General features: G+C 39.8%; 1 protein-coding gene across 5 annotated transcripts in view; it reads left to right on the forward strand.

Annotated features, from left to right (window-relative positions):
* Positions 1–21,080, forward strand: part of DISC1 (DISC1 scaffold protein) — a 189,636-nt gene that overhangs the window by 22,030 nt on the left and 146,526 nt on the right. For all 5 annotated transcript variants that reach the window (XR_011679948.1, XM_071431789.1, XM_071431798.1 and 2 more), the window contains exon 3: positions 1,310–1,379. Coding sequence is in view for 4 of the 5 variants with exons in the window: in XM_071431789.1 (XP_071287890.1) it covers positions 1,310–1,379 (70 nt within the window). In the remaining variant the exon portion in view is untranslated. The remainder of the gene's footprint in view (positions 1–1,309; positions 1,380–21,080) is intronic.

Consider the following 21,080-nt stretch of genomic DNA (forward strand, 5'->3'; position numbering starts at 1 on the left):
TCTGGAGCGTCCTGTAGCGTATTATTAATCAAACATTTTTGGATATTCTCCTGACTTTATATTTTATAGTTCGTGTCTTACCAGTCCACTTTCACATACCATATTTAGAGGGAAATCTTGAATTTAAAGGTTTGTGTGTTGATTGTCTAATTTATGTGTTGATGTGTAGTCTTGGTAACTGAGTCCTTCTATTAACTTGTTGACTGGCTGTACCTGTTTTTCTAAATATGAGGATTAAATATGAAAGAGCTTCAGGGAGAAGGGAAATATTTTTTAAGATTTCTTAAGGATATCTAAACTATGGATTTTTGTGCTCTCCCAAGCACTTTCAGGCTTTGGTCTTTGAGAATATACACTGCTTCTTTCTCCAGGCTCACCTTTTTCAGGGCTGATAGTGGCTTGTTTGGTACAGATCATGCATAAATTTAATAAGAAACACATTTGAGTCTTGTACCTGCAGCTGTGGCTGTCATGGCAGTGAGGAGAAGACTAAACCTACCTTCCAACCAATTTCTTTTAACAGCAAAAACTTGTAAAGGCCTTACAAAATTTTAGTAAATTTAGAACTTTGGTCCAGACTCTTGATGTTAACAAAGAGAAGCATTAACTTTTGAAATAAAACTCTAATATGGTAAGTTTCTTTTGGAACGTGAGAGAGTACTTTGTATGTGATTTGGGTATTCTTGGTGTTCTGCTTTTATTCCTCATCTAGCATTTGCATTGTGAAAATGCAAATATCAACATTATGTAGATAAGCCTAAATTGTGTTTTAAGGAAACTTTTTTGGCTGCAAATTAACATTCTTTTCTGACCCATAACATCAATATACCTGTTCCAAAGTATTCATACTGCATTTCTGTTTACAGAATAAAATGTGGTTTGCATATGGAAATTTTATATTTGTTCTCTGCAAAACTCAGGTAAAAGATTGTTGGAATGAGCTTGGGAACATACCGTTGAGTACAATGTGATCAGAAGGATATCATGCTGACAGAATTCTCTAATGATCATACTTTCATTTATTCAAAGGGTGAAAAATATCTATGATTGCACGATCTCCTTTGCTTTTCAAGAAATATAATTTGTTATTCTCTGTGTGTGTTTGGACTAAAGCCATGCTTGGCTCAAGTAGCTGCAGTTCAGCTGACTTCCAAATAGGTCTGTCTACTTAACAAATGCTGGGCTTAACTATCAACATTTGGCCATTGTAGTGATGTAGTAATCCATTAAATTTATATTGCATAGAAGTTAGTAGTCTATATATTTTTAAATGCAGCTTCTTCTTAACTAACTTTTTTTCTTTGCATAGTTAAAATCCTTGATCTTACGGCTTCAGAGGCTTCAGGAAAAAGCAATAGAGGAAGATGACTATGATAGAGGTGAGAATTGCTCCTTCTTACTCCCCACTGGATCATTCTGCTTTTTTTTTTCCTTTCCCTCTTCCTCTATTAGTTTTATTTTATATTTCCTACATAGCAGTGACTAGGTGTGGAAAATGAGTTCAATGAACTGTATTGCTTATTCTGTCATATGGCAGGAAACAAATTAAAGTAGGTCAGCAGCAGGTAGCAACAGTTTTTATTTTCTTGAGCCACATCACCATGTGGCAAGGTTGAAATCCAAATACCCACCATCTGGATCGGCTGTTTTGAAGCAACATGACTGAAAAAAATGCAGAAATGAATGGAAGCTTCAAAAGGAGAAAGGGCAGGCACTGGCTGCTGACAGAGTGAGATTTGCTGCTTGCCACATTTAGTCATGACACTACAGCAGGGCTCATAGCAATAAGGTCAGTAGCTATTACAGAAGTGAATGATACTGTCCTGTGGGATTAAGTTGATGTCCACTGAGTTCAATCAAATTCAGCTAGACAATATGGTGGTGATACAACTGCTGGCAAATATCTATCTTTGAATAATGCTTTTTCTTTCAAATGCCTTGGCACTTCTGATAAGTTTTATGTATGTGCACATTAATAATTTGAGCATCTATTAACATGTTTGATTTCTTATTGTTCCCTGTTGTGGTAGTCTGTGTTCAGGTACTCACATTTTGAAAACCTTGAGGTTCTAAGGTAAATTCTTCCTGCTAGGTCTATCTTCAGCTGGAAGAGACAGTAAGCATTTCACTGAGATCTGCATGGTTACTTCAGAGAATAAGTGTGGAAAAAGGCAGCTTCTTTTGTCCCACTTTAATATTCTTGGCTTTTAGGAATTGGGCAGTGGTCAGACTTGTGGTTTGCCTCTCCAAATTACTGTGTGATGCTTTGCAGTTGTAGCATGACTGTTTTCCTGCCCCCAAAGATGTCCCCAGGATGAAAATCTGGTTTCTAGGGGGTAGGTGTGTAGCACTTTTGCAAGAGTGGTTCTGTTGGCCTCTTAAAGGCCTGCCTGTGTGTAGGAGAAGTGTCTGCTACTGCCACAAGTCGTTCTTTCAGTGTGGCATTCCTAATGGGGATAAAAACCCTTAGGTGTGTTAAAATCTGAGGATGTAGTAGATATTTATGGGTTTAGTCTCTGTCAAATAGACATTATTAATGTGTGTGCTTTACATGTGTAACACTCATAACTCTTATTTTTTAAGTGCCTGTGGGTTGAGCTCACAGTTGGAGACTTCCCAACAGCTGTGTACTTGGTGTGCATGGTTACCACAGATTCCAGCTGGGATTCTCTAGGCAGTCAGCCAGTCTGACAGCAGTGTTTCAGTGTATCAGGTGTGACATCTCCATGTGATGCCATATAGTCATTGACCACAGGGAAAAATGATGACTTGTGTTGAATCTCACACAGAAAGCTCTTGTGTAGTTTTCCTGGGCACTAGTCTTGTATCCTTAAAACAGGACCAGTTGTCTGTTGTCCATCACTCCCTCCTTTTATCCTTTTCAGTTCCACCCTAGTTATCAAGCAGGGTTAGCACACTTTGTTGCATTAATTCCCCTCAGGTAAGTGGTCTGACTGGAATGTTATTTCACCGGGTGTTGTGGGCATAGAGAGAAAAAGTGATAAGGAGAATCCACAGGTGAGATTACTGTTTTCTGTGCTAAGTCTGGCATAAACAGGCAGAAAACATTTGTTCTGGTATGTGACTGGATGCTGAGGTGCTTGAGAGACTTGAACTTCTTCCATCCCTTTGAAAACTAGATATTGTTGTTCTCAGAGAATGACATGCTTCATGCATGCATTCAACCAGGCATCCTGAGTTTTATCAATTCCTAGCTTTTGAGTCCTTGACCTGTTTTCTGTCATACTGGTCTTTGTTCTATTTTGGATTTTTTTTTTTTTTTTTTTGTGACTACTTTTCATTATTTTCACGGAAGCTGAACTGGCTCCCTTAGTTTTCTTTTTGCGAAACATAGGCAGTCAGTGTATCTTCAAGATAAGACTTGCATGGAGAAGGTGTAGTGCTGCAAGGAGAATCAGAGCTGTGACCTTCCTTCCTCACCTCGCAGTGGCAAAGCTTTCCACCTTTGCTTTTAGAGCTACGCTGCTGCTCCTGGTGGAGAACAAAGGCTTCCCTGGCGTGAAGTTTGAGAGCTTGTTAAATAGCTCACAGATTGGCCCAGTACCAATTTCTGTTCAAGTGAAATCTGTAATTAGCCTTCTTTAAAGGGATCTTATTGCCAAATATTGCTAGCAGGGAATGGAATTGCTACATGTGCAGAGCTGTGATGTGGGGCATACATGGTGGTGAATTATCAAGGAGTGGGAGCAATGAACCTGGTGCATGGGGGGGGGGCTGAGGACATTTTAACTGTAATGCTAGGGAGAAGATTACTGATCCTGTAATTTGGGGAGTGACTCTGAGTATAGGGTGAGTCCTCTGCTAAGAGCAGAACTGTTTTGAATCAGAGATGATGGTAGTGTTATGTGTGATGCCAACACAGGTCTTGCTCATTTGGAAGTGCTGCAGGAAAAGGATAGATGGGAATAGCTGTGAAATGCCCTGGACATGGAAGAGGTGAATAGAGAGGAGGGAGAGCAGGTGGAGAAGGGGTATGTGTGGCTAGACTCCCAAGGGAAAAGTTAAATTGCCAATAAATACATTATCATGTCTAACTACTGCATTGGTGCTAGAGTCTTCTCTCCAGCTTCAGCCATTATCAAGATCTTAACTCCAGAGATTTTCTGACTCCAGGTCTCAAAGAGCCATCTAGTCTTGAGGGAAGGCCTCTTGGTGGGAGGGAGATGTGTTAGCACTTAAAACTCCTCTTAGTGCTCAGAACTGTTTTCTGCTGTCTGACATTGCCAACTTCACAGCTTAAGGAGAGACAAGCATCACAGTTTGACATTGTTGCTTTCCTGCTCTACAGAGCTTTTTGAAAGCTCCTGTAGTTTAAGGTAATCATTGAAACTGAATTATAAGTAAAGTAGTGTCCCTATAGGGAGGGAAAAGGGATGCACGGTGTTTTCAGTTGTGGCAACAAGACTAGGAAATGACGTAGAAATAAAGGCCAGCTTATCCCCCTACAAAGCCACGCACAAATACCTTGTTGCAAACAACTCAGGAATAAGGGTACATTTGTTTTTCCACCTTGGAGAAACACAGGAGAAATGCATGCTGCTTGAGCTGTTAGAGAGCATGGTGTCTTCCAGTCAATGTTAATGCATTAGCATTTATTTACAGAATGAGGGAATTTTTTTAAGGGCAGCCACAGCCCTCCATTGTTGTTTGAGAGGCAAGGGAATACCTGTTTAGGTCTTCAGCTTGTTTCTTTCTAGTTTTTCCTTTCTTTAGGTAAATCTAAAGATTTATTTGAATTTTTGTCTTTGTCTTCCTCCTCCCCTTGAGCTTGAGAGGTACACAGCAGAAATGACTCTTGCTATTGCTTGGTTACCTTTGCTGTGCCTCTGCAAGACCTGCATTGGCATGGTTAGGGTGTTGGTGTGGAGGAGCTTCAATCAGGCATTCAGAGAAGTGCATTTTTTCCTATTCTTTTTGGCCCTGCTGAGTGTGCAGGGTGGGGAATGTGTTTTTTCCAAGAGTGTTGGGAGCTGCTCAGGGTGGAGGCCACCCCTGTGTCCCTCATTGGTGCTCATTTTCTGGAGGTCACAGTGCTGTGAAACCTGCAGGGTGTTCTCTCTTCGTGCTGTAGCTGTCAGGGGTTCTTTCAAATGCAGATATTCCTCGGCTGTGAAATGGTTGTGTGAAATGCATATTCAGTGAGACAAATACCCTCAGTCCCAGTATAATTTTAAAGAGGAACCCTTGGGATGTTATGTGTTTTATTGCTCTTGCTTCTTTTTAGGTGCTGAAATATTGGGAAAGAAATTTTTTTTTTTTCTGTATTTACTTGTGGTCTCCTCTTGATGGCCACATAACTGTATATTTTCGAAGCAGGTGGTGTACCATGGGAATATAAGCATTTTGCCTTGCATAGCATATAGGAAAAATTGGTCTGTTCTCCAAGGATCACTTGGAGTGTTGTCATGGCTCATTATTCATGATGGAGCTTGACAGCTCCAAGGTTAAACACACTGCTGAATACAGGAGGAAAAAAAAAAAAGACTGTGTGTTTTGTGTCTGTGGGAGTTGTGCTTGCAGTAGGAGTGAGTGCATTTTGCTCAGTACAAATCTATTGCCCAAGCATTTGGAAATCTTTTTCCTGTTCTTTGCTGCTTGTTCTTCTCAGCCTTGCTTGGTGCAAGAGGCAAGTGGAGTGGTAACTGTCAGGACTGAGTCTTGCTGCTGAACTCCACTACTGGCTCACATGATATCTTGTTTCTGAGCAAAGAGTTTCTGCAGAACTAATGATTCTTTTAAATTATGATAATTATTTTTAAAAGAAATTTTTTCTTTGCAGATGCCTTGCTTGCAACTGGTCAGGAATGCTAATTCCCCCATGCAATTCAGAGTTAGGATTCTTCAGTGAAGGTCATTGAGCAGATCAGAGCAACTCCTCATCAGTACAACATGACAGAAATAACACAGAAACATTTATGCCTGTGGTGGCAAAATCTATCCTATCTCAGCAAGAAGGATTCATGCTGTAGATACATTTAATGTCATGTAAGCCTTCAGTTATTTTAGGTGAGCTCGCAAAGGATGAGCTGTGCGAATTGGTGAACTGCCATTCACTTGTGCACTGTGTGCTCTACAGAAAAATAATGTCTGCATCTTTTTTCTTTTTTGCTCTTTGCTTGTGTTCTTTAAGACCTCTTAATACCAATTGTCTTTTCCATATCTCAGGATCTGCAGGGCATCAAGGACACCCTCTGGTGTGTGCAGGAGTCTGAGTCTCATTTTGTACGTTTTCCCTTAATCACAAGACTAGGAAGGGGAAGGAAAGACTTTGTAGCTGTTAGTCTCCTGTAGGTTTACATTATAAGAGGTGCTGTTGCTCACTTGAACCAACTATTTGTTTTAAGGCAACTGCAGAGAAAGTAAATGAGAAAGAATCATGTTCAGTAATGCTTGGGTTGAAAATGTTAAATGGCATTCAAAGGAAGGCCTTTGCTACTTCTTACACTGGTACTTGTAAATACTAAATTTTGCAAAAACTCTGAACACCTGGCCAGATGTGTAGCTGTTTGGTCTTTACAAGTTCCTTTTTGCAGTTTAAATGGGAGCAGTATTTTTTCCCAATTTGAAATACTATTTCCAATCATAACTCTTAAACATTTGAACTAATCTGATATTCAAGCAGGTGGGTGGTGTGTTGTTCTTTTTGTTGTCTTTTTTGTTTGTTTGTTTTTTAATTTCTTTTTTTCTTGGAAGAGCTGTTTGTAGATGAGGGTTGGATAAAATCCCTGCTTTACTGTGCTTCTATTATTTTGAACTAAACTGCTTGCTTGACAGATGGCTGCTATAACAGGACACAGAAACGATGGCAACTTGGCTTCTTTCTGAGGAAGGACAGGGAATTTGAGAGAAGCTATATCTGGAAATAACTCTCGAAGAACACGTTGCTTTGGATTGGACTTGTTTCAGTGTGGCATGTACCTTTGGAAGTTGGATCTTCAAACCCAGCTGTATGTTTAGTGAAGCTCTCTAGCTGAGGTTGCTGACTAAATAGAAAGTGGTGAATTTTGGAGGAGCAGAGCTGCTGTGACAAAGGAGACTTGCTGCAAGCTTGTAACTTGCAGTTGCAGGCCCCTGACTTGTCACTGGGTTTGGGGTGGATGGAACAAATAGGGCTTTCTCTTGTGCCATGCTGTGAGAGTCTTGTTTCATCACAAGCTGTAGAAGCTTCCTGAAATCTGTGGGTAAGTCTTCTAGGTTTCATTTTTCATTTTTATAACTTCCCTGTAAAGCTATTAAGAGGATGGGGGGAAAAGAACTTGTATCAATTCTCAAACTCAAACATTTGTTACGTGGATCTTGCTTATCTTGTCTTACTCTGATAAATTCAAATAACCTCTCCAAAAGAGTTTGGAAGGTTAAGGATAGTAAATGCATATGTGCAGTATACATTAGACTTAAATTACCTTGCAAAAAAACAGTCTTGCACCTCTACCATCTTGTCCATATCCCTCCAAGATAGCGGACTGAAATGAAGAACAGAAGTCTTTTTGCACATATCCATTTTTTGTTTGGTGCTAGTTGAAACTGTGGACTGAAATGCTGTTGTTCAAATGTATCATCTTTGTTTCTGTCCATAAGCAGCACTAATAACATTACTGATTATTTTTATGCAATCTGTGTTAGGCCTATCCTGTTTCTATTGTGCTTGGTTTTCTTTTATTTAATTGCAAAACTGAGCAGGAGTCACAATTTTAAGGTATGAATTTCCTTATCTCGCTGTCAGGTAGACAACTGGGAAAACTTTTTAATACTAACATAGTAGTGACCAATACTTAGGAGAGGGAGGTCTGCTATGCATTTCTGGGTACTTTGACTTCTTGTTTTTAGTCATTACATGAGGAACACATGCATCTTCAGCAGGTTCTTGAAATTCTTTTGATGTGAATTCTTATTTTAGACCAGTTGTTCTGTTTCACATCATTGAGTATCTTGGAGGTAGAACCAACTCTTGGTGTTGGTCTAGTTATGCTCCACATTGAAAATGCAGTTGTGTTTTCTGTATCTCTAATTCCTTAGCCAATATTGGAGCAGAAACTGCTGTAGTCATGCACTATCGTGCTTAAACTGTGCAGCCTAAATATTTTTAGGAAGTGGTAGTATTTTATGGGATTCTGTATGCTCTTGTATTTTAATCTTGGCCAGAGTGAAGAGGTTCAGCTATGTCTTGTGTTTCTGGAAGCTACTTGACAAGAGGAAAATTGCTGGAGTTTTGGCATAGAGAGTGCTTGGAAGCTTTCTCTGCTCCTGGCCATCTGCTGCCTAAAGCTGACCCTGCCAGCCACTCTCCTAGGGCACTCAGGCTCTCTTTCCCAGTCCATGATGCAGCCAAGCTGTTCCCAGACAGCCTGGCCAGTCTTTCACAAACAAACAAGCAATGACAAAAATACGAACAAAATAAGCAATTATGGGTAATTTAAGATCTTACTTGCTGAATGGCTGTTTGAAGCATTGGGCTCTGATGGGTGTAGCTTGGGAGAAGTGTTGATGTGCTATCTGGACAGTACCCACTGAGTGAATGACATGGCTCTCCTGATACCCAGCCAGCCCATCTGCTTACTTTGCACTTGAAAACAAATTTTATATTCAGGACAGACTTATCTTTCCCTAGCTCTTTAGAAATATTAGCTCCAGATAAGAAAACTGTGTTTCATTTGCAATATGACCACTAGAGACAGCATGGCTGTTAATTCACCCAGCAACTAAAAATTGATTTTGTTGCCCTTGTCTTACACTTTGGATATAAAAATTCTAAAGGAAGGGAGACACCTGCTCTTTTCAATTGTTATCTGCTTAATAAATGACTGAACATGGGCAGAAACTTCTAGATGTCATAATGCAATTTCTTTGTGAATTTGGATTAAAATGGTGCTGAATGAATGTGACTACCATTTGAAAGCAAACATGAAAATCTTTCAGTGTGAGTCTTCTGTGGGAAATGATAATGCTCTTTGCTGATTCTTGAATGGTGTCTGCTCAAATTCCTTATTGGGATATTTTTATCGGAGATCTCTGCAGCCCTGCCATTGCTTTCCAAATTCCCCTGCAAAGTGGGATTGCCTCAAGTCAATTAGCTTGTGCTTTATCTTCAGATTTCCCTCCTCTCCTCGGTGTCCACCTGTCCAGGCCAAACTGCCCATGCTGGGGTGTGTTCATTGTTCTGCAGATGTGTTTGTGCTCTCTGATGCTTCACTGCCCTGCCTTTGGCATATGCAAGCTTCTGTGTGTTTCTTTCTTGTCATTAGCTTGTGAAAGGTAAAAGTAGCAAATGTGGTGTTTCATAGAGATCTTTAGTGCTCTTAGGACAGTGATAAGTTTGTGGCAGTACATGTTAATGAAAACAACCAAGTGGATAAATGTCAAATTCCTAGCATTCTTATACAATAGCATGTGTTGGACAAAGACAGTGAAGAAATGCTGACTGTGGGAGCATCCAAACTGATGTCAGATAATGTGGGTTTTAAATTTGCTCACCAGTTTAATTCCAGTCAGGATTCCTGTGACTGGGACATCTTTGTGATCACTGAGATTTATTTTTTTTTAATGTGAAAAAAGTAGATAAATTAATAAGAAATAAGAGTTATTATTAATTTTAAGAGAAATTAATAAGTTAAATTGGTTTGATGTTTGGCAAACTTGGAAACAAAGCAAGATGAGGTGCTGTGATTTGGAGGCATAATTCTAACATGATGTTGGAGCCACATACAAATAAAGACGTACAGCCTTTTTTGCTTAGGTCACAGCAGAGTGTGCTATTTATCTGACTTATTTGTGGGTATTCATTTGGGTGTCCTCTGGCACTGCCATGTGCTCCTGTATGCCTCCCTGGAGAAATAACATCTTGGAGAAAAGTCTTTAACCCTGAAGAAGCTCTGCTAGAAGCTCTCCAGAGGCCATTCAGCTTCTTGAGAAACTCAGGGGAAGTACAGAACAAAACCCATTTTTGTTTATGTGTGCTCTGAGCTGTTGCCATGCACCAGTGTTAGGGAGGGTGTTAAATATTGAAGCATTTGGGATATTGGTCTCAAAAATAAGACCTGCTTAGAAATGAGTGGGTTTTTATCTTATTTATTTTTTTCATGATGTACTGTACCTAAAATATTTCTTTGCTGTCCTAATATCTAAGCCTAAACTTGGAATAGGTTGTTCTAAGATCATGAATTGCACTATCTAAATTTCAGGCATATCAGTTTCTGCCTCTTGCCTGAAGAAACTTTCAAGGGGCCTGGTGCAGAGAGGTACCAACTGATGTGTTCTGCAAAGCTCTGCACTTGAGTTATACTGAGTGAGAACACACAGGAGACATCTCAAATTGGACAGAAATGACAATATCACTTCACTACTTAAGCACTCTTGAACAAATGTGTTTTGTAAGATTTTTGTCTAACTCTAGGATTTCAGTTGTGCAAAATATGTGGGAAATTTTTCTTAGTTTTCTTCCTTTTGTCTTGTGAGGCAAATGAGATTAGTCATTAGCTATGGGTACAGGTGTTGGGTCTGCTGGAGTTAAAATTCATTCTCAATGCAGGATTTTGCAGGGCCATGAATTCCAGACAAGATTTGTTGCAGGGAAATATCTTTAGGAGTCTGATCATAATCAGACAAGCTTTTAGACACACAGGTGTGGAAGAGTTTTCATGCCTGACAGTTTGTCTTACTGTTCTAACTTAACTAGTTGCCCTGGCTGACTAGTTAGCTGGACAAGCCTTGTGCTGCCTGTTTTGTGGTGCTCTGATAAATGTGTTATAAGCAATAGTGTGGTGCTGTAGTGTGTGTGAGGGGAAAAGATGGTTCTAGCTTTGCTTTGCAAATCAGTAGCCTCCATGCTTGCCTTTGAAGCCTCACAGTGAGAGTATGATATTTGCTTCTCTAAAACTGTCAGTTTGGTATTTTGTAGTAGCTGGTAACTGATAATGTCAAGTACGTTACCAGTTTTACCTGCTTCATTAAATCTAAATAACCAAGAGAACATGTAGATAACTAAAATCACTATCTAGGAAGGATTTCTTTTTAGGAAAAATAAATACTGATCACTTATTAGAAAATGGGAAATTGAAAAGCAAGTAGTTTGGAATTTCCCATTGTGCATACCAATAGCAGAAAAACAATTGTTGCTGGAATAAAAAGTATTTTTAGAAACTTCTGGAGGAACTTGGCTAATAAAAGCTCTTCTGAAAGCACAGGTGGAAAAGCTGATGTGACTAAATGGTGTGATTTTTTTTTTTCAGCTTTAGTTTTCGTTATAGAGGTGAAGATCAGCCATGCAGTCACACCAGTAATCTGTGGCTTCTAGAGTTGTGCAAAATTTGAAATGAATAATGGCATAAAAAAATGCATATAAATAGAATTGTGACTATCAGCCCAATTCTGGAAGTTAATTCTACTTTATCTGTTTTTGAAGCAAATTATTTTTAGTCCTAAGAGTTTAATAGTTTTAAAGTAGAATGTATGTTTAAAATTCCCTCAGCAATATAATCTCTAAGTAAATTTTTCTTGTGTTATCAAATGAGTATGACACGCCCTCATGTATTTTTCAACTTTTTAAAAATAAAGCCTATGATATAATGGGATGACTCTTGGCTGCACCTCTGCAGTGGGCTGAAGCTGGGCTCTTTTCAGTCTGAATCCTGAGTGACAGCAAGAACTTTCTCAATGGGAGTAATTTGAAATTAAATGGTTTTCTTAATCACGAGCACGTAGGAATGTAGAGAGAAAAGGTTACTGCTGTACCCCATAACACAGTGCAAAGCCTACTAGTAGGGTTATTGCTGAAAAGTCCTCATCTTTCAAATACCACTCAAGGGGAACTGATTTCTCAATCCTTAATCTGAGCAGGAGTCAAACTGGTGAACTGGAAGCAGAAAGCTCAATAGACCATTAGTAGTTCTGCTGAGTTTTTGTGTTTACAAGTTTGAGAAAGTGGCCCTGGTGACTTAAGGAAGCTATACTGACTCTGACCTCCTTCAAATGTGTACAAGTAGTTACCTGCTGCTCTGTATTCACAGGCCAAATGCCCTGCTTTGTTGCCCATGTTCATAGAGAATCTGCTATCCTGGCATTTCCAAAAACAAACAAAAGGAATAAATCAAAAAGCTCAGCTCTTTTAAGTACACAGCTATAATTAAAATCAAACTCAAATTCGTAGTGAAGTGCAGAGGTGTTGGTTTGAAATATATAAATTACTACCTTTATGTGGTGGAGAAAACACTTTTGAGTGAGAGCTGAAATAGTCCCATTCACAGGTAGGCTTTAACCGCTGGTTATTCTGGTGCTGTCTAATAATGATGAAAATAGTGAGGAGGTCTGAACAAAGAGATTCTGGTCAGGCTGTGTCACTTGCCTTGCAGAACCTAGGGTAAGAAGATTCAACATGTGTGTGTAAAAAACCCAAAGCAATTCATAGTGTTGTGTAAAATGACAAGATATTCCAGGGAAAGAAATGCTGAAGATACGGAGTAGGATAAAAACAAGAATTATTTGGGGAAAAAAAATCCAAAGTAGAATTACTTCAGAATTAAAATTTAATTCTGTTTCAGAGCAATGTGCCTGCAGAAGCACAGCTACTAGATTGGTTTTCTGATATAATTATTCTGCCATCATGAATCTTCTCATGTCTGTATGTAGAGAAGTCTGAGTTTTGTGCAGTTTTATATTTCCTGTCTCAAGTGCTTGTTTCCCCTCCTGTAACTCCCAGGACTTACTATGAGGAAAATATAGGATGCTGTTATTTCATTTAAATGGCTCTTAATTTTTTTTTTAACATTTTTGAAAACAATCATGATGTTCCAGGTAAGAAGGAGGAGAGAAATCTGGCAGAGAAACAAATAATCTTTATTCTCCATGTCATGCACTGTTGCCACTTTACTTGTTGAGTGAGAGACAATAGGTGTTTCTCTCTGCCCTGCTCCTGCTTTCAAAATATTTAGGCTCTTTCTGCCTGTAGGTGTTGTACTGACTGACCCACTCAGGCTGAATATATAGGGGCAGCCTTACATGCTGAAATTATTCCATTGTTATTGCTTCTCTCAGAGCAACAAAAAATAAAAAAGACAAGAAGTCCTTTCCTTTTCAGTCAAGAAAGGAGAAGGCGAGGCTGCCTGTCTGTGTGTGAATGGCTAATGCCTCACCAGTGCAAACAGATGGGAGTTACTTGGGAACAGTGTGGGCAGCAAAGCAGCTGAGCTGTATTTGACTTACTTTCTTTACTTGTGACACACTTGTTTCTTGAATATAGGAAAAAAATATTCATTATGTCAAAAAAAGTGAAACGAAGCTTTTTTGGCTGGTTAAAATGTCCTGAAAAATGCTGCTTTTGCTCAGATGAGAAAAAAGCAATGAACTTCCTGTTTAAGCCAGTGGTCAGTTGTGTGCTGACTGCAAGAGATGTAGGTCAGTTGAGGGCTGGAATCCTTTGGGGCGATAATGTAGCTGGTTCTGCTGGACAAGCATCTTCTGGGCTGCAGCTTGAAGGAAGCAGACTTGAAGTTTGACTTTAACAGGCCTGTTCTGAGAGGTTTCTTGTACCTCCATGTGTGCTCCTGGAGGGACTGTGCCATTAGTGATGTTTGCCACATTTCCTGGCCTCCCAAGGATGCAAGCAAACAACATTGTTTATCCTGTCTCTCTGAAGTAAGTGGCCAAGTTTGACTTGCATGCTGTGCCTGCTTTTAATTTGTCTAAAGCCCCTTTTCCCCTGCTTTTATTTTATTATGTACAATTCCTTAATAGAAACCTCCTTGCCAGTGCCTATAATTGTTCAGAGTGAATGTTGATAAGAGCAACTAATAGTGAGCTGAATGTTTGCTTACAAAATCAGTTTTGATTTCTGAAGTTAGGAGGGATGGAAAATTAGCTCTTTGGGGAAGTCTACCCTCCTTGATTCTAAACACTCCTGGCTTTCCCTTTCCTAAGAGGCAACCTTTCCCCTATTTCCATTAGAAAAGGAAACTCCTGTGCTCCACTTCCCTGCTCTGGAGTCCAGTGTGCTGCCTGCCCTTCTCTACACTTCCCCAAATCTGTTCTTTCTCTAACAGAGGTGGGCAGGTCAGTGGCTTGTGTTTCTTCCCCACTGCTGGAGCAGGATCCTAGAAGCTGCTGTCCTCTTAGCCAAGACTGATGAGGGGTTTTTGAATTTTTTTCATGTAAGGCAGATGCCTTTAGGGTTCACATTTCTTTGTCTGTAGGAAGATCTAAGGAGTTGTTTGGATGGTTGGTTGTTCAGGTATGTATAGTTGGTGCTTATTGCTTATGCTGAGGAGTGTCTTCTTTCTCATGCTTTTTTTACACATTCTTAATTTCTTCTTGCCTATCCATTACAAAATTATACTTCGTATCTGCCCAGAATTGTCAAAGTCCCTTTTTAATATCCAAGATTAATCTGTCTTGTAATGCAACGGCACACAGTATTCCTAATATCTCCAATGCCTACCTAAAAAAAATATTGCTGGAATGCCGAACTTTTAAAGCACCCTTGGGAAAGCAAAGAAAGCCTTTTTACAGCCCTGTTAGGCAACCAAAAAGGCTCTCTTTACCAAAGTAGACTGGATAACCTTTGAAAGAATGAAGAAAACAGTAAGAAATACTAGATTTTTTTCCCTCAGTTCTCATCTGCAGGCCAATTGACTCTTGACAATTGGAGGTCTTTTTTTGAAGCGATGTGTAGCACACAAACCTATCATCTTGGCTTCCAAGCAAGTAGACAAATGACACTGGGGTCAGTTAAAAGTTGCAAAAAGTACCAGTCATCCCTTCTATGCAAAGGGGGTTTAAAGTAACAACTCAAACCTACTTGCAATAGAGAGATAGAGAGACTTCCTTGATGTTAATATTCTGCTCAGCCAAGATTAACTAAGTGCTGCAGACTTCTTTTGAAGGTTAGGATGAAGCTTGTGCTATGCTTATTTCCAATCAAAGAATGTTCTTGGGAGCTCAGGGTAAGGTCAGAAAGTTGAATGAATGTTTCATCGCTGCCAACTCTCATGAAGTTCATGACTGTCCTGCTTTACAGCTTTTTCCTACTTTACTCAGGACTTGTCAGGCCACACCTGCAATACTGAGTTCAGTTTTGGTCCCTGCTACACAAAAAAAGATGTGGACAGGCTGGAGAGGGTCCAGAGAAGGACCATAAAGATGGCCAGAGGACTGGGAGCCTTCAGTGTGAAGAAAAGCTGAGAAAACTGGGTTTGTTCAGGCTTTAGGAAAAAAGGCTTAGGGGGAGACCCTGTCACCATGTTCTCATATTTAAAAGGTGGCTACAAAGAAGATGGAGAGTCCCTTTTTGCAAGGAATCACATGAAAAGACAAGGAGTAATGGGCACTGATTACTCCTAGAGAGATACCAGTTGGATGCAAGAAAATTTTTCTCAATGAAACCAATCAGTCATTGGGGTAATCTCCTTAGGGAAGTGGGGCATTTCCCAATGATGGATACCTTTAAGGTTCAGCTAGGCAGGGTGCTGGGCTCTCTTGTCTAGACTGTGCATCTCTGAGAGAGGTTGGATCAGGTGATCCCTGAGGTACTTTCCAACCTGGTATTCTATCATTGATTCTGCTTCCTTCTGTTAGTGAGGAGCCTAATTTGGCATCAAATAGCTGTTTGAGAAACATCCAGTAGATTTGGGGTATGTTTAGCAGCATTTTGATGTGTTCACTGCTGAACTGCCTGTGCACAGTCTTTGTGCACGTGGTGCTCTTGCCGTGCTTGGGTTTCGATGAGTATTTAAATGGCTCTTCCTTTATTGCTCAGCTGCTTCCAAGCATAAGCACTTGCTTGTTACTGTGGTCTGTGGGGATGACCACAGGGGACAAGGAAGTGCTAATTACCAGGGTGACACCAGTGGGAAATGTGGATCTGTCAGAACTGCTGTCTCTGGGTGGATTTTGTCCTCTGGTGTTTTGACTTGTTCATTTAGAAATGCTGTGCTTGGGGTCCCCTCCTGGCAAAAGGGCTGTCCATTTGCTTACTGCCTTAACCTTGGCCATGAGGAGTTGTCCAGGCTCCTACTGTGCAAATTCAGCCCCAGCAGATGCTGCTTTAGAAATAAAGCCAAACTAAGAAAGGAGAAGTCACAGAGTAGAGGATATCTTAATATCTGAGTATCTTAACCCTTTGTTTAAACAATAAGCAATTTAAAGAGTCATGTTAAGTACAAGAACAAATAATTGCTTGTTTAGCTTCCAAAGGAAAATTTGGGAAAATGGGTGGAGTGACCAGGAATGCCTGAACTGAACAAGAGATATTTTTGCTTCTTATAACAGAATATATTTCTGACTTTTAAAAACCTTTATGCTAATTATCTTGTTTAATAACAGTGAAGGAAGAAGGTGAATATGGTGACAGTGCAAATGATGTGGCAGCAGGGAGAACTTCTGGAGAATTTTTGGTTTAGAAACAAAGGCTTTTGATCATTGGTGAAGCTCAGTAACTGGGATATAATGTAGGAGATAAGGCAGTTGTACAGAGGGAAGTATTCAATAGGAGTTTTTGAAAAGAATAACATTAGAATTTTACTTTATTTGAAACTTTATGCAAATACTTTGTTGCATTTTTTATTATATCCTTTTGTGTATTTGACATGTTGCCTGATTTTACCTTCTGCCTAAATGTGTTTAAAAAAGTTATTTCTGGGAAGTTTTTTTTGAAAGTTCACATGAAGGGATTTTGTCTGAGGGTTTATTTCTAAATGTTCATCATTGGATAATTGTATTAAATATAAGACACAGCAGCCTGGTAATTCCTGGAGCTTGCTGAAAGAGGTCTCTAGGATTTCCCTGCACCAGAGGTGGGTGCAGTATTGCAGAGGCTGGCAGGCTGCCCTGTAGGCTTTTCTCTCCATCCTTTGAAGTGTTGAAACATCCAGTTGTCACTGCTGCAGGCAGGAGCCTGTGCTGGATGGACCCTGATCTGATCTAGTTTGGCAATTCTTGTCACTTCAAGATTGTTTTGGTTTCTTCTGCTGGTGTAATATGCCCATGTTTTGTTGTATGTACTTACTGTGCTGGCAAAGGTATAAGGTAGCATCTGTAAACTTTTCTTTTTAGCCCTTTATAAAACAATATCATTTTTTCCCCTGCAACTTAAGCTCATGTAACCACTTCAGCTTGTGATCTGAAAATCCCACTGGCTTCAGTGGATATCAGATTCTTTATATTTAGGTTCTGGATCTATAAGCTTTCACCTCTTCAGATAGGAGACAGCTGGCCTGGGGCAAATTTTATTTACACACTATGCATCTATTTGATGAAACCTCCAACTAAACAAATAACCTCTTCCAGAATGAGGGTGCTGGGTGGTATTCTCCAGAATATATTTTTGTGTCAATGCAGTTACAGGTAAAGCATCTACACATTGAGGGACATTAATCAAACAGTGCTTCATTAGCATAAAAAACTTTAAAATTATGTTTTCTGTCTCTTACTGAGAAGCTGTTTTCTTTTGGGTTTTCTTTACTGCAGCTGCTTGCAGCCTGACATGCTGATGCTGCCATCATTCATTGTGCTTGTCACTGAAGAAACCATTGTGGCTTTCTAGGGTCCTGATAGTGTTGTTATTGAGTATATTTGAATAACTACTTGAATTTGACACAGTTAGGAAACCTGCCAGAGGGTAAAACAAACATCACTCCCATTCTTGCATGTGGCAGCTGAAGTGGCAGTGAAGAGGTCTGAAGAATGCCACCCTGTCCCTTTGCCAGCTTCCAGCCTTCTCTTCCCTGTGGAAGTGAGAATTATGAAAGGAGATGCATGTTACTGTGCTCTACTGGATATTTTCTTTTCGATGGAGAGATAATACTGCTTTGAACAAGGGGTGTGTGTGGCTTCAGGTACCTGTTACTGTATCCCTTGGGGTACTTACTGACAAGATGGCCTGATTCTGTTCTTACTGGTGATTTAATTTCCCTTATCTCATTCTGGAAACATTCAGGTAGTTAATGTTTATTCTGTGTCTTAGGGACAGAGTTGCAGCTGTCTCTGGTTAACTTTCTTTTTCTTCATCAGAACGTTGTTTCTTTTGGTTTTAATCTAAAACTTGCTTAGGATGCAGGCAATTTTTAGTTCTGTTCAACTAGTATCTGGAAAGTCTAAGACAACCTAACCTGCTTTGCTGTAAATCTGGAAACCCTGTGCTTACAATCACTGCATTGATTGCATGATTTTTTTTTTTTTTTGCTTGTTTTAGAGTTGACTCTAAAATATTTCTACCACTCTTCCCAGTAACTGCCAAATTTCTTCCAAACTTGGCTTGATGATACAGGATATGAATCTTAAGCAATAGTGCTGAATTTTTAATCTTTTGTTAGTAATGGAAGCTGAGAATAAACTGAGTTGTGTATGAATTGAGTGGTGGAGGGATGTAGTGAGATGAGGAGAACCCGAACATCTTCCTTTCCCTTCTCTTCCCAAATTCCACAGTATTACTTTAGGCTTCCCTGGGTGACAAGGGTCATGTGTCTGTGTAGGTTGGGTTTTTGATCACTTAGCCCTAGGACTTCTGCTCCAGCATTAAAGTGGCTTGATGCTAATTTCTGTATTTGTATATGTTAATTTTATATTTTACAACATGTTGTGATGTTACAAATGATTAAGTGCCGCTTTTTTAAGAAGAAGAAAAAGGTGTTGATAAGACAGGAATAAGGAGCTAAAAGAAAGAAAAAACCCAAACCCACAACAGATTTCCTTTTTTGCTTTGTTTTGTGGTGGTCTGCATAATTATGTTTGCTTTTTGCTGTTTTAACCTATTTCAGTCTGCTTCAGGTGAACTGTCCATAAAATGGGTGTATCATCACTTGCCATACTACAGTCCTTTGAGTTCTAATTAAATACTCCAAAGCCCACTGACCTCCAGTCATGAAATGACAGTAATGTTAGTTTGTCATGTCTTGGGAAAAAAATGAAGCACTTGAACGCTTTTTTTTTTTCCCCTCTATGATGTAGATTACAACAAAGTTATTTTCTGTAGTAGCAATTATTGGATGGAGTGACCTTTTCCAATCTAGACACTGATGTAGTGGAAGGGACATTTTTCCACTTGACCTTTATGCAATGTGTCAGTTTTTCCTGTAGTGCCAAATGAGTTGCAATTGACAGATTTGATGGAACACTAACTTGATGGGAGCTTATTGTTTGGAAGCAGTTATGTGTGGAAATGTGGAGCCTCTGGTAAATAACGTGATAAAAGTCATTTGCATGTCTTTTATCACTAAGGAACAACTTGCTTAGAAATGACCGCTGCCTAAATTGCAGTTTGAATGCTGGTTAGCTGAGATTCCAGTAAACCTTAGCAAACAGTGATATTTCAAAGTAAAATCTATTGGCTTATCTTTTTATTTCTGTGTTGCTTTGTAACCAAATAACAACGGTTTTCTGTACTTTATTCTTACTACTTGTTTTATAAAAAGAAAAGAGGAATAAAAGATAAACAGTTTTCAGTGTGTGACAAGGAAGCCATGTCTTTCAAGAGGCTGGCCATGTGTGTTTGTGTGTGTGTGTATGTGTATAATAGCTTTCTTGGTTATTTGTTAATATGTTACAGAAATAATGGCCAGATATAATTTGGGAAGAGAGAAGTTCTGGTTCTGGGGAGGAGCAGGGAGTTATAAGCACATTCTAGAGTGAGGGTGGTGGATAGCATAAAGGGAACCATAAAAGGAGAACCAAACTGTCCTTTCCCAGTGCTCCAGCTAGGAAGTGTAGATGTCAGCTGCTCTTCACATCTGTTAAAATAAAGTAGGGAGAAGATTGTGTTTGTTGAGGAGAAACTTAAAAGCAAAGACCAAAAGTCAGTTATTTCAGGTGTCGTGTTCTAATCTCTTTCTGCTCTGGTGGAAGGCTCTTACACTTCTTCTAAATAAAATAATTCCACCTCCAAAATGGATAAGAAAAAGTTGTAGTAGAGTCAGGATCTACCTGAGACTACCGAAGTTATGAATTATTGTGGCTTTTTTGAAGCCATTGAGCAGCAGGACTAAGAAAAGAGCAACAAATGCCATCTGTCTGATCTACACATTTTACCACAGTTCTTCTTAAGCTGTCTTTTGAGGTAAAGTAAAAAGGAGCTGAATGGGTGTGGGAGGGGAAAGCAGCTCAGGTCTCTTCTGTTGGATTTGCAGGAGATATTTGGAAGGGGAAAAAAAATTAGGTGTTTATAGAGGTTGCTGTTAACAACAGACACATTAACATATTATTTGTTACTTCAAAGACAATCTGTTCAAACAATTTCAATGGCAGGGGATGCTGCTGGGCAGAGTCAAGGTGGAAGGCTGGATAGGAATGTTTATTTTGCTGTGGTAAAACAGGTTGTGTGGGTGTACTGGCACAGAGTGAAATTCGTAGCAAGATTCACTAGTGTAGTAATTTTTTTGATTGTTACTCACAAAGAAGGTAGAGATTAGTTAATATGAAGCTGTATAAAAACTATTTTCTTGTGAAGTTTTCATTTGTAGCTAATCCATGCCACAAAAGATAGCAGGAGATGCTTGGAGGAGATGTGCTGCAGGGGCTGGAAGCAGAACCTGCATCTCATGAGCTGCAATTCTGGAGTCTACAACAGGATCACACTTGAAATATGTTTTGGCTTTTGTATGTGGATTCCTATAAAAATGACAGATCTCTCAACCTTTCTGGAGCACCTCCTTTTCTGAACCCTTTTTGGAGGTCATGGCAATATCCAAATCCCTGTCCCCAAGCTCCGTTTCTACGTGTGCATCCATCAAACTCCCACTTTGCTACTTTTTCCCCTTCCCACCTGGCTCTGTCATCACAGACAGTGGTCTGGCAGCTTTCGTTTCCAGCCTCTGGAGGCTCTGCTGATCAGGAGGAGATGCTGCTGGGGGCAGTGACACTTCATGGGCTCAGGCTGTGTAAGGCAGTGAGCCTGTGTGTAAAATTGTCAAGTCTTGTAGCTTGAAGTGTGAGGACCAGTGAAGGTACCTTGGCACTGCTGCATTCCACTCAGGTTGGGCATTTGAAGGGCTCTTCTGTGGATCTGCATGCTGGAGGAGGTTGGACTTCTTGCAGTGGCTGTCATTGAGTGGTCACTGCTGTTGTCTCATTCATAACTGCCT

This window comes from Agelaius tricolor, unplaced genomic scaffold, assembly GCF_023055355.1.
Source record: "Agelaius tricolor isolate 1412-34295 unplaced genomic scaffold, bAgeTri1.0.p SCAF_1, whole genome shotgun sequence".
In the NCBI taxonomy this organism is placed as follows: Eukaryota; Metazoa; Chordata; class Aves; order Passeriformes; family Icteridae; genus Agelaius; species Agelaius tricolor.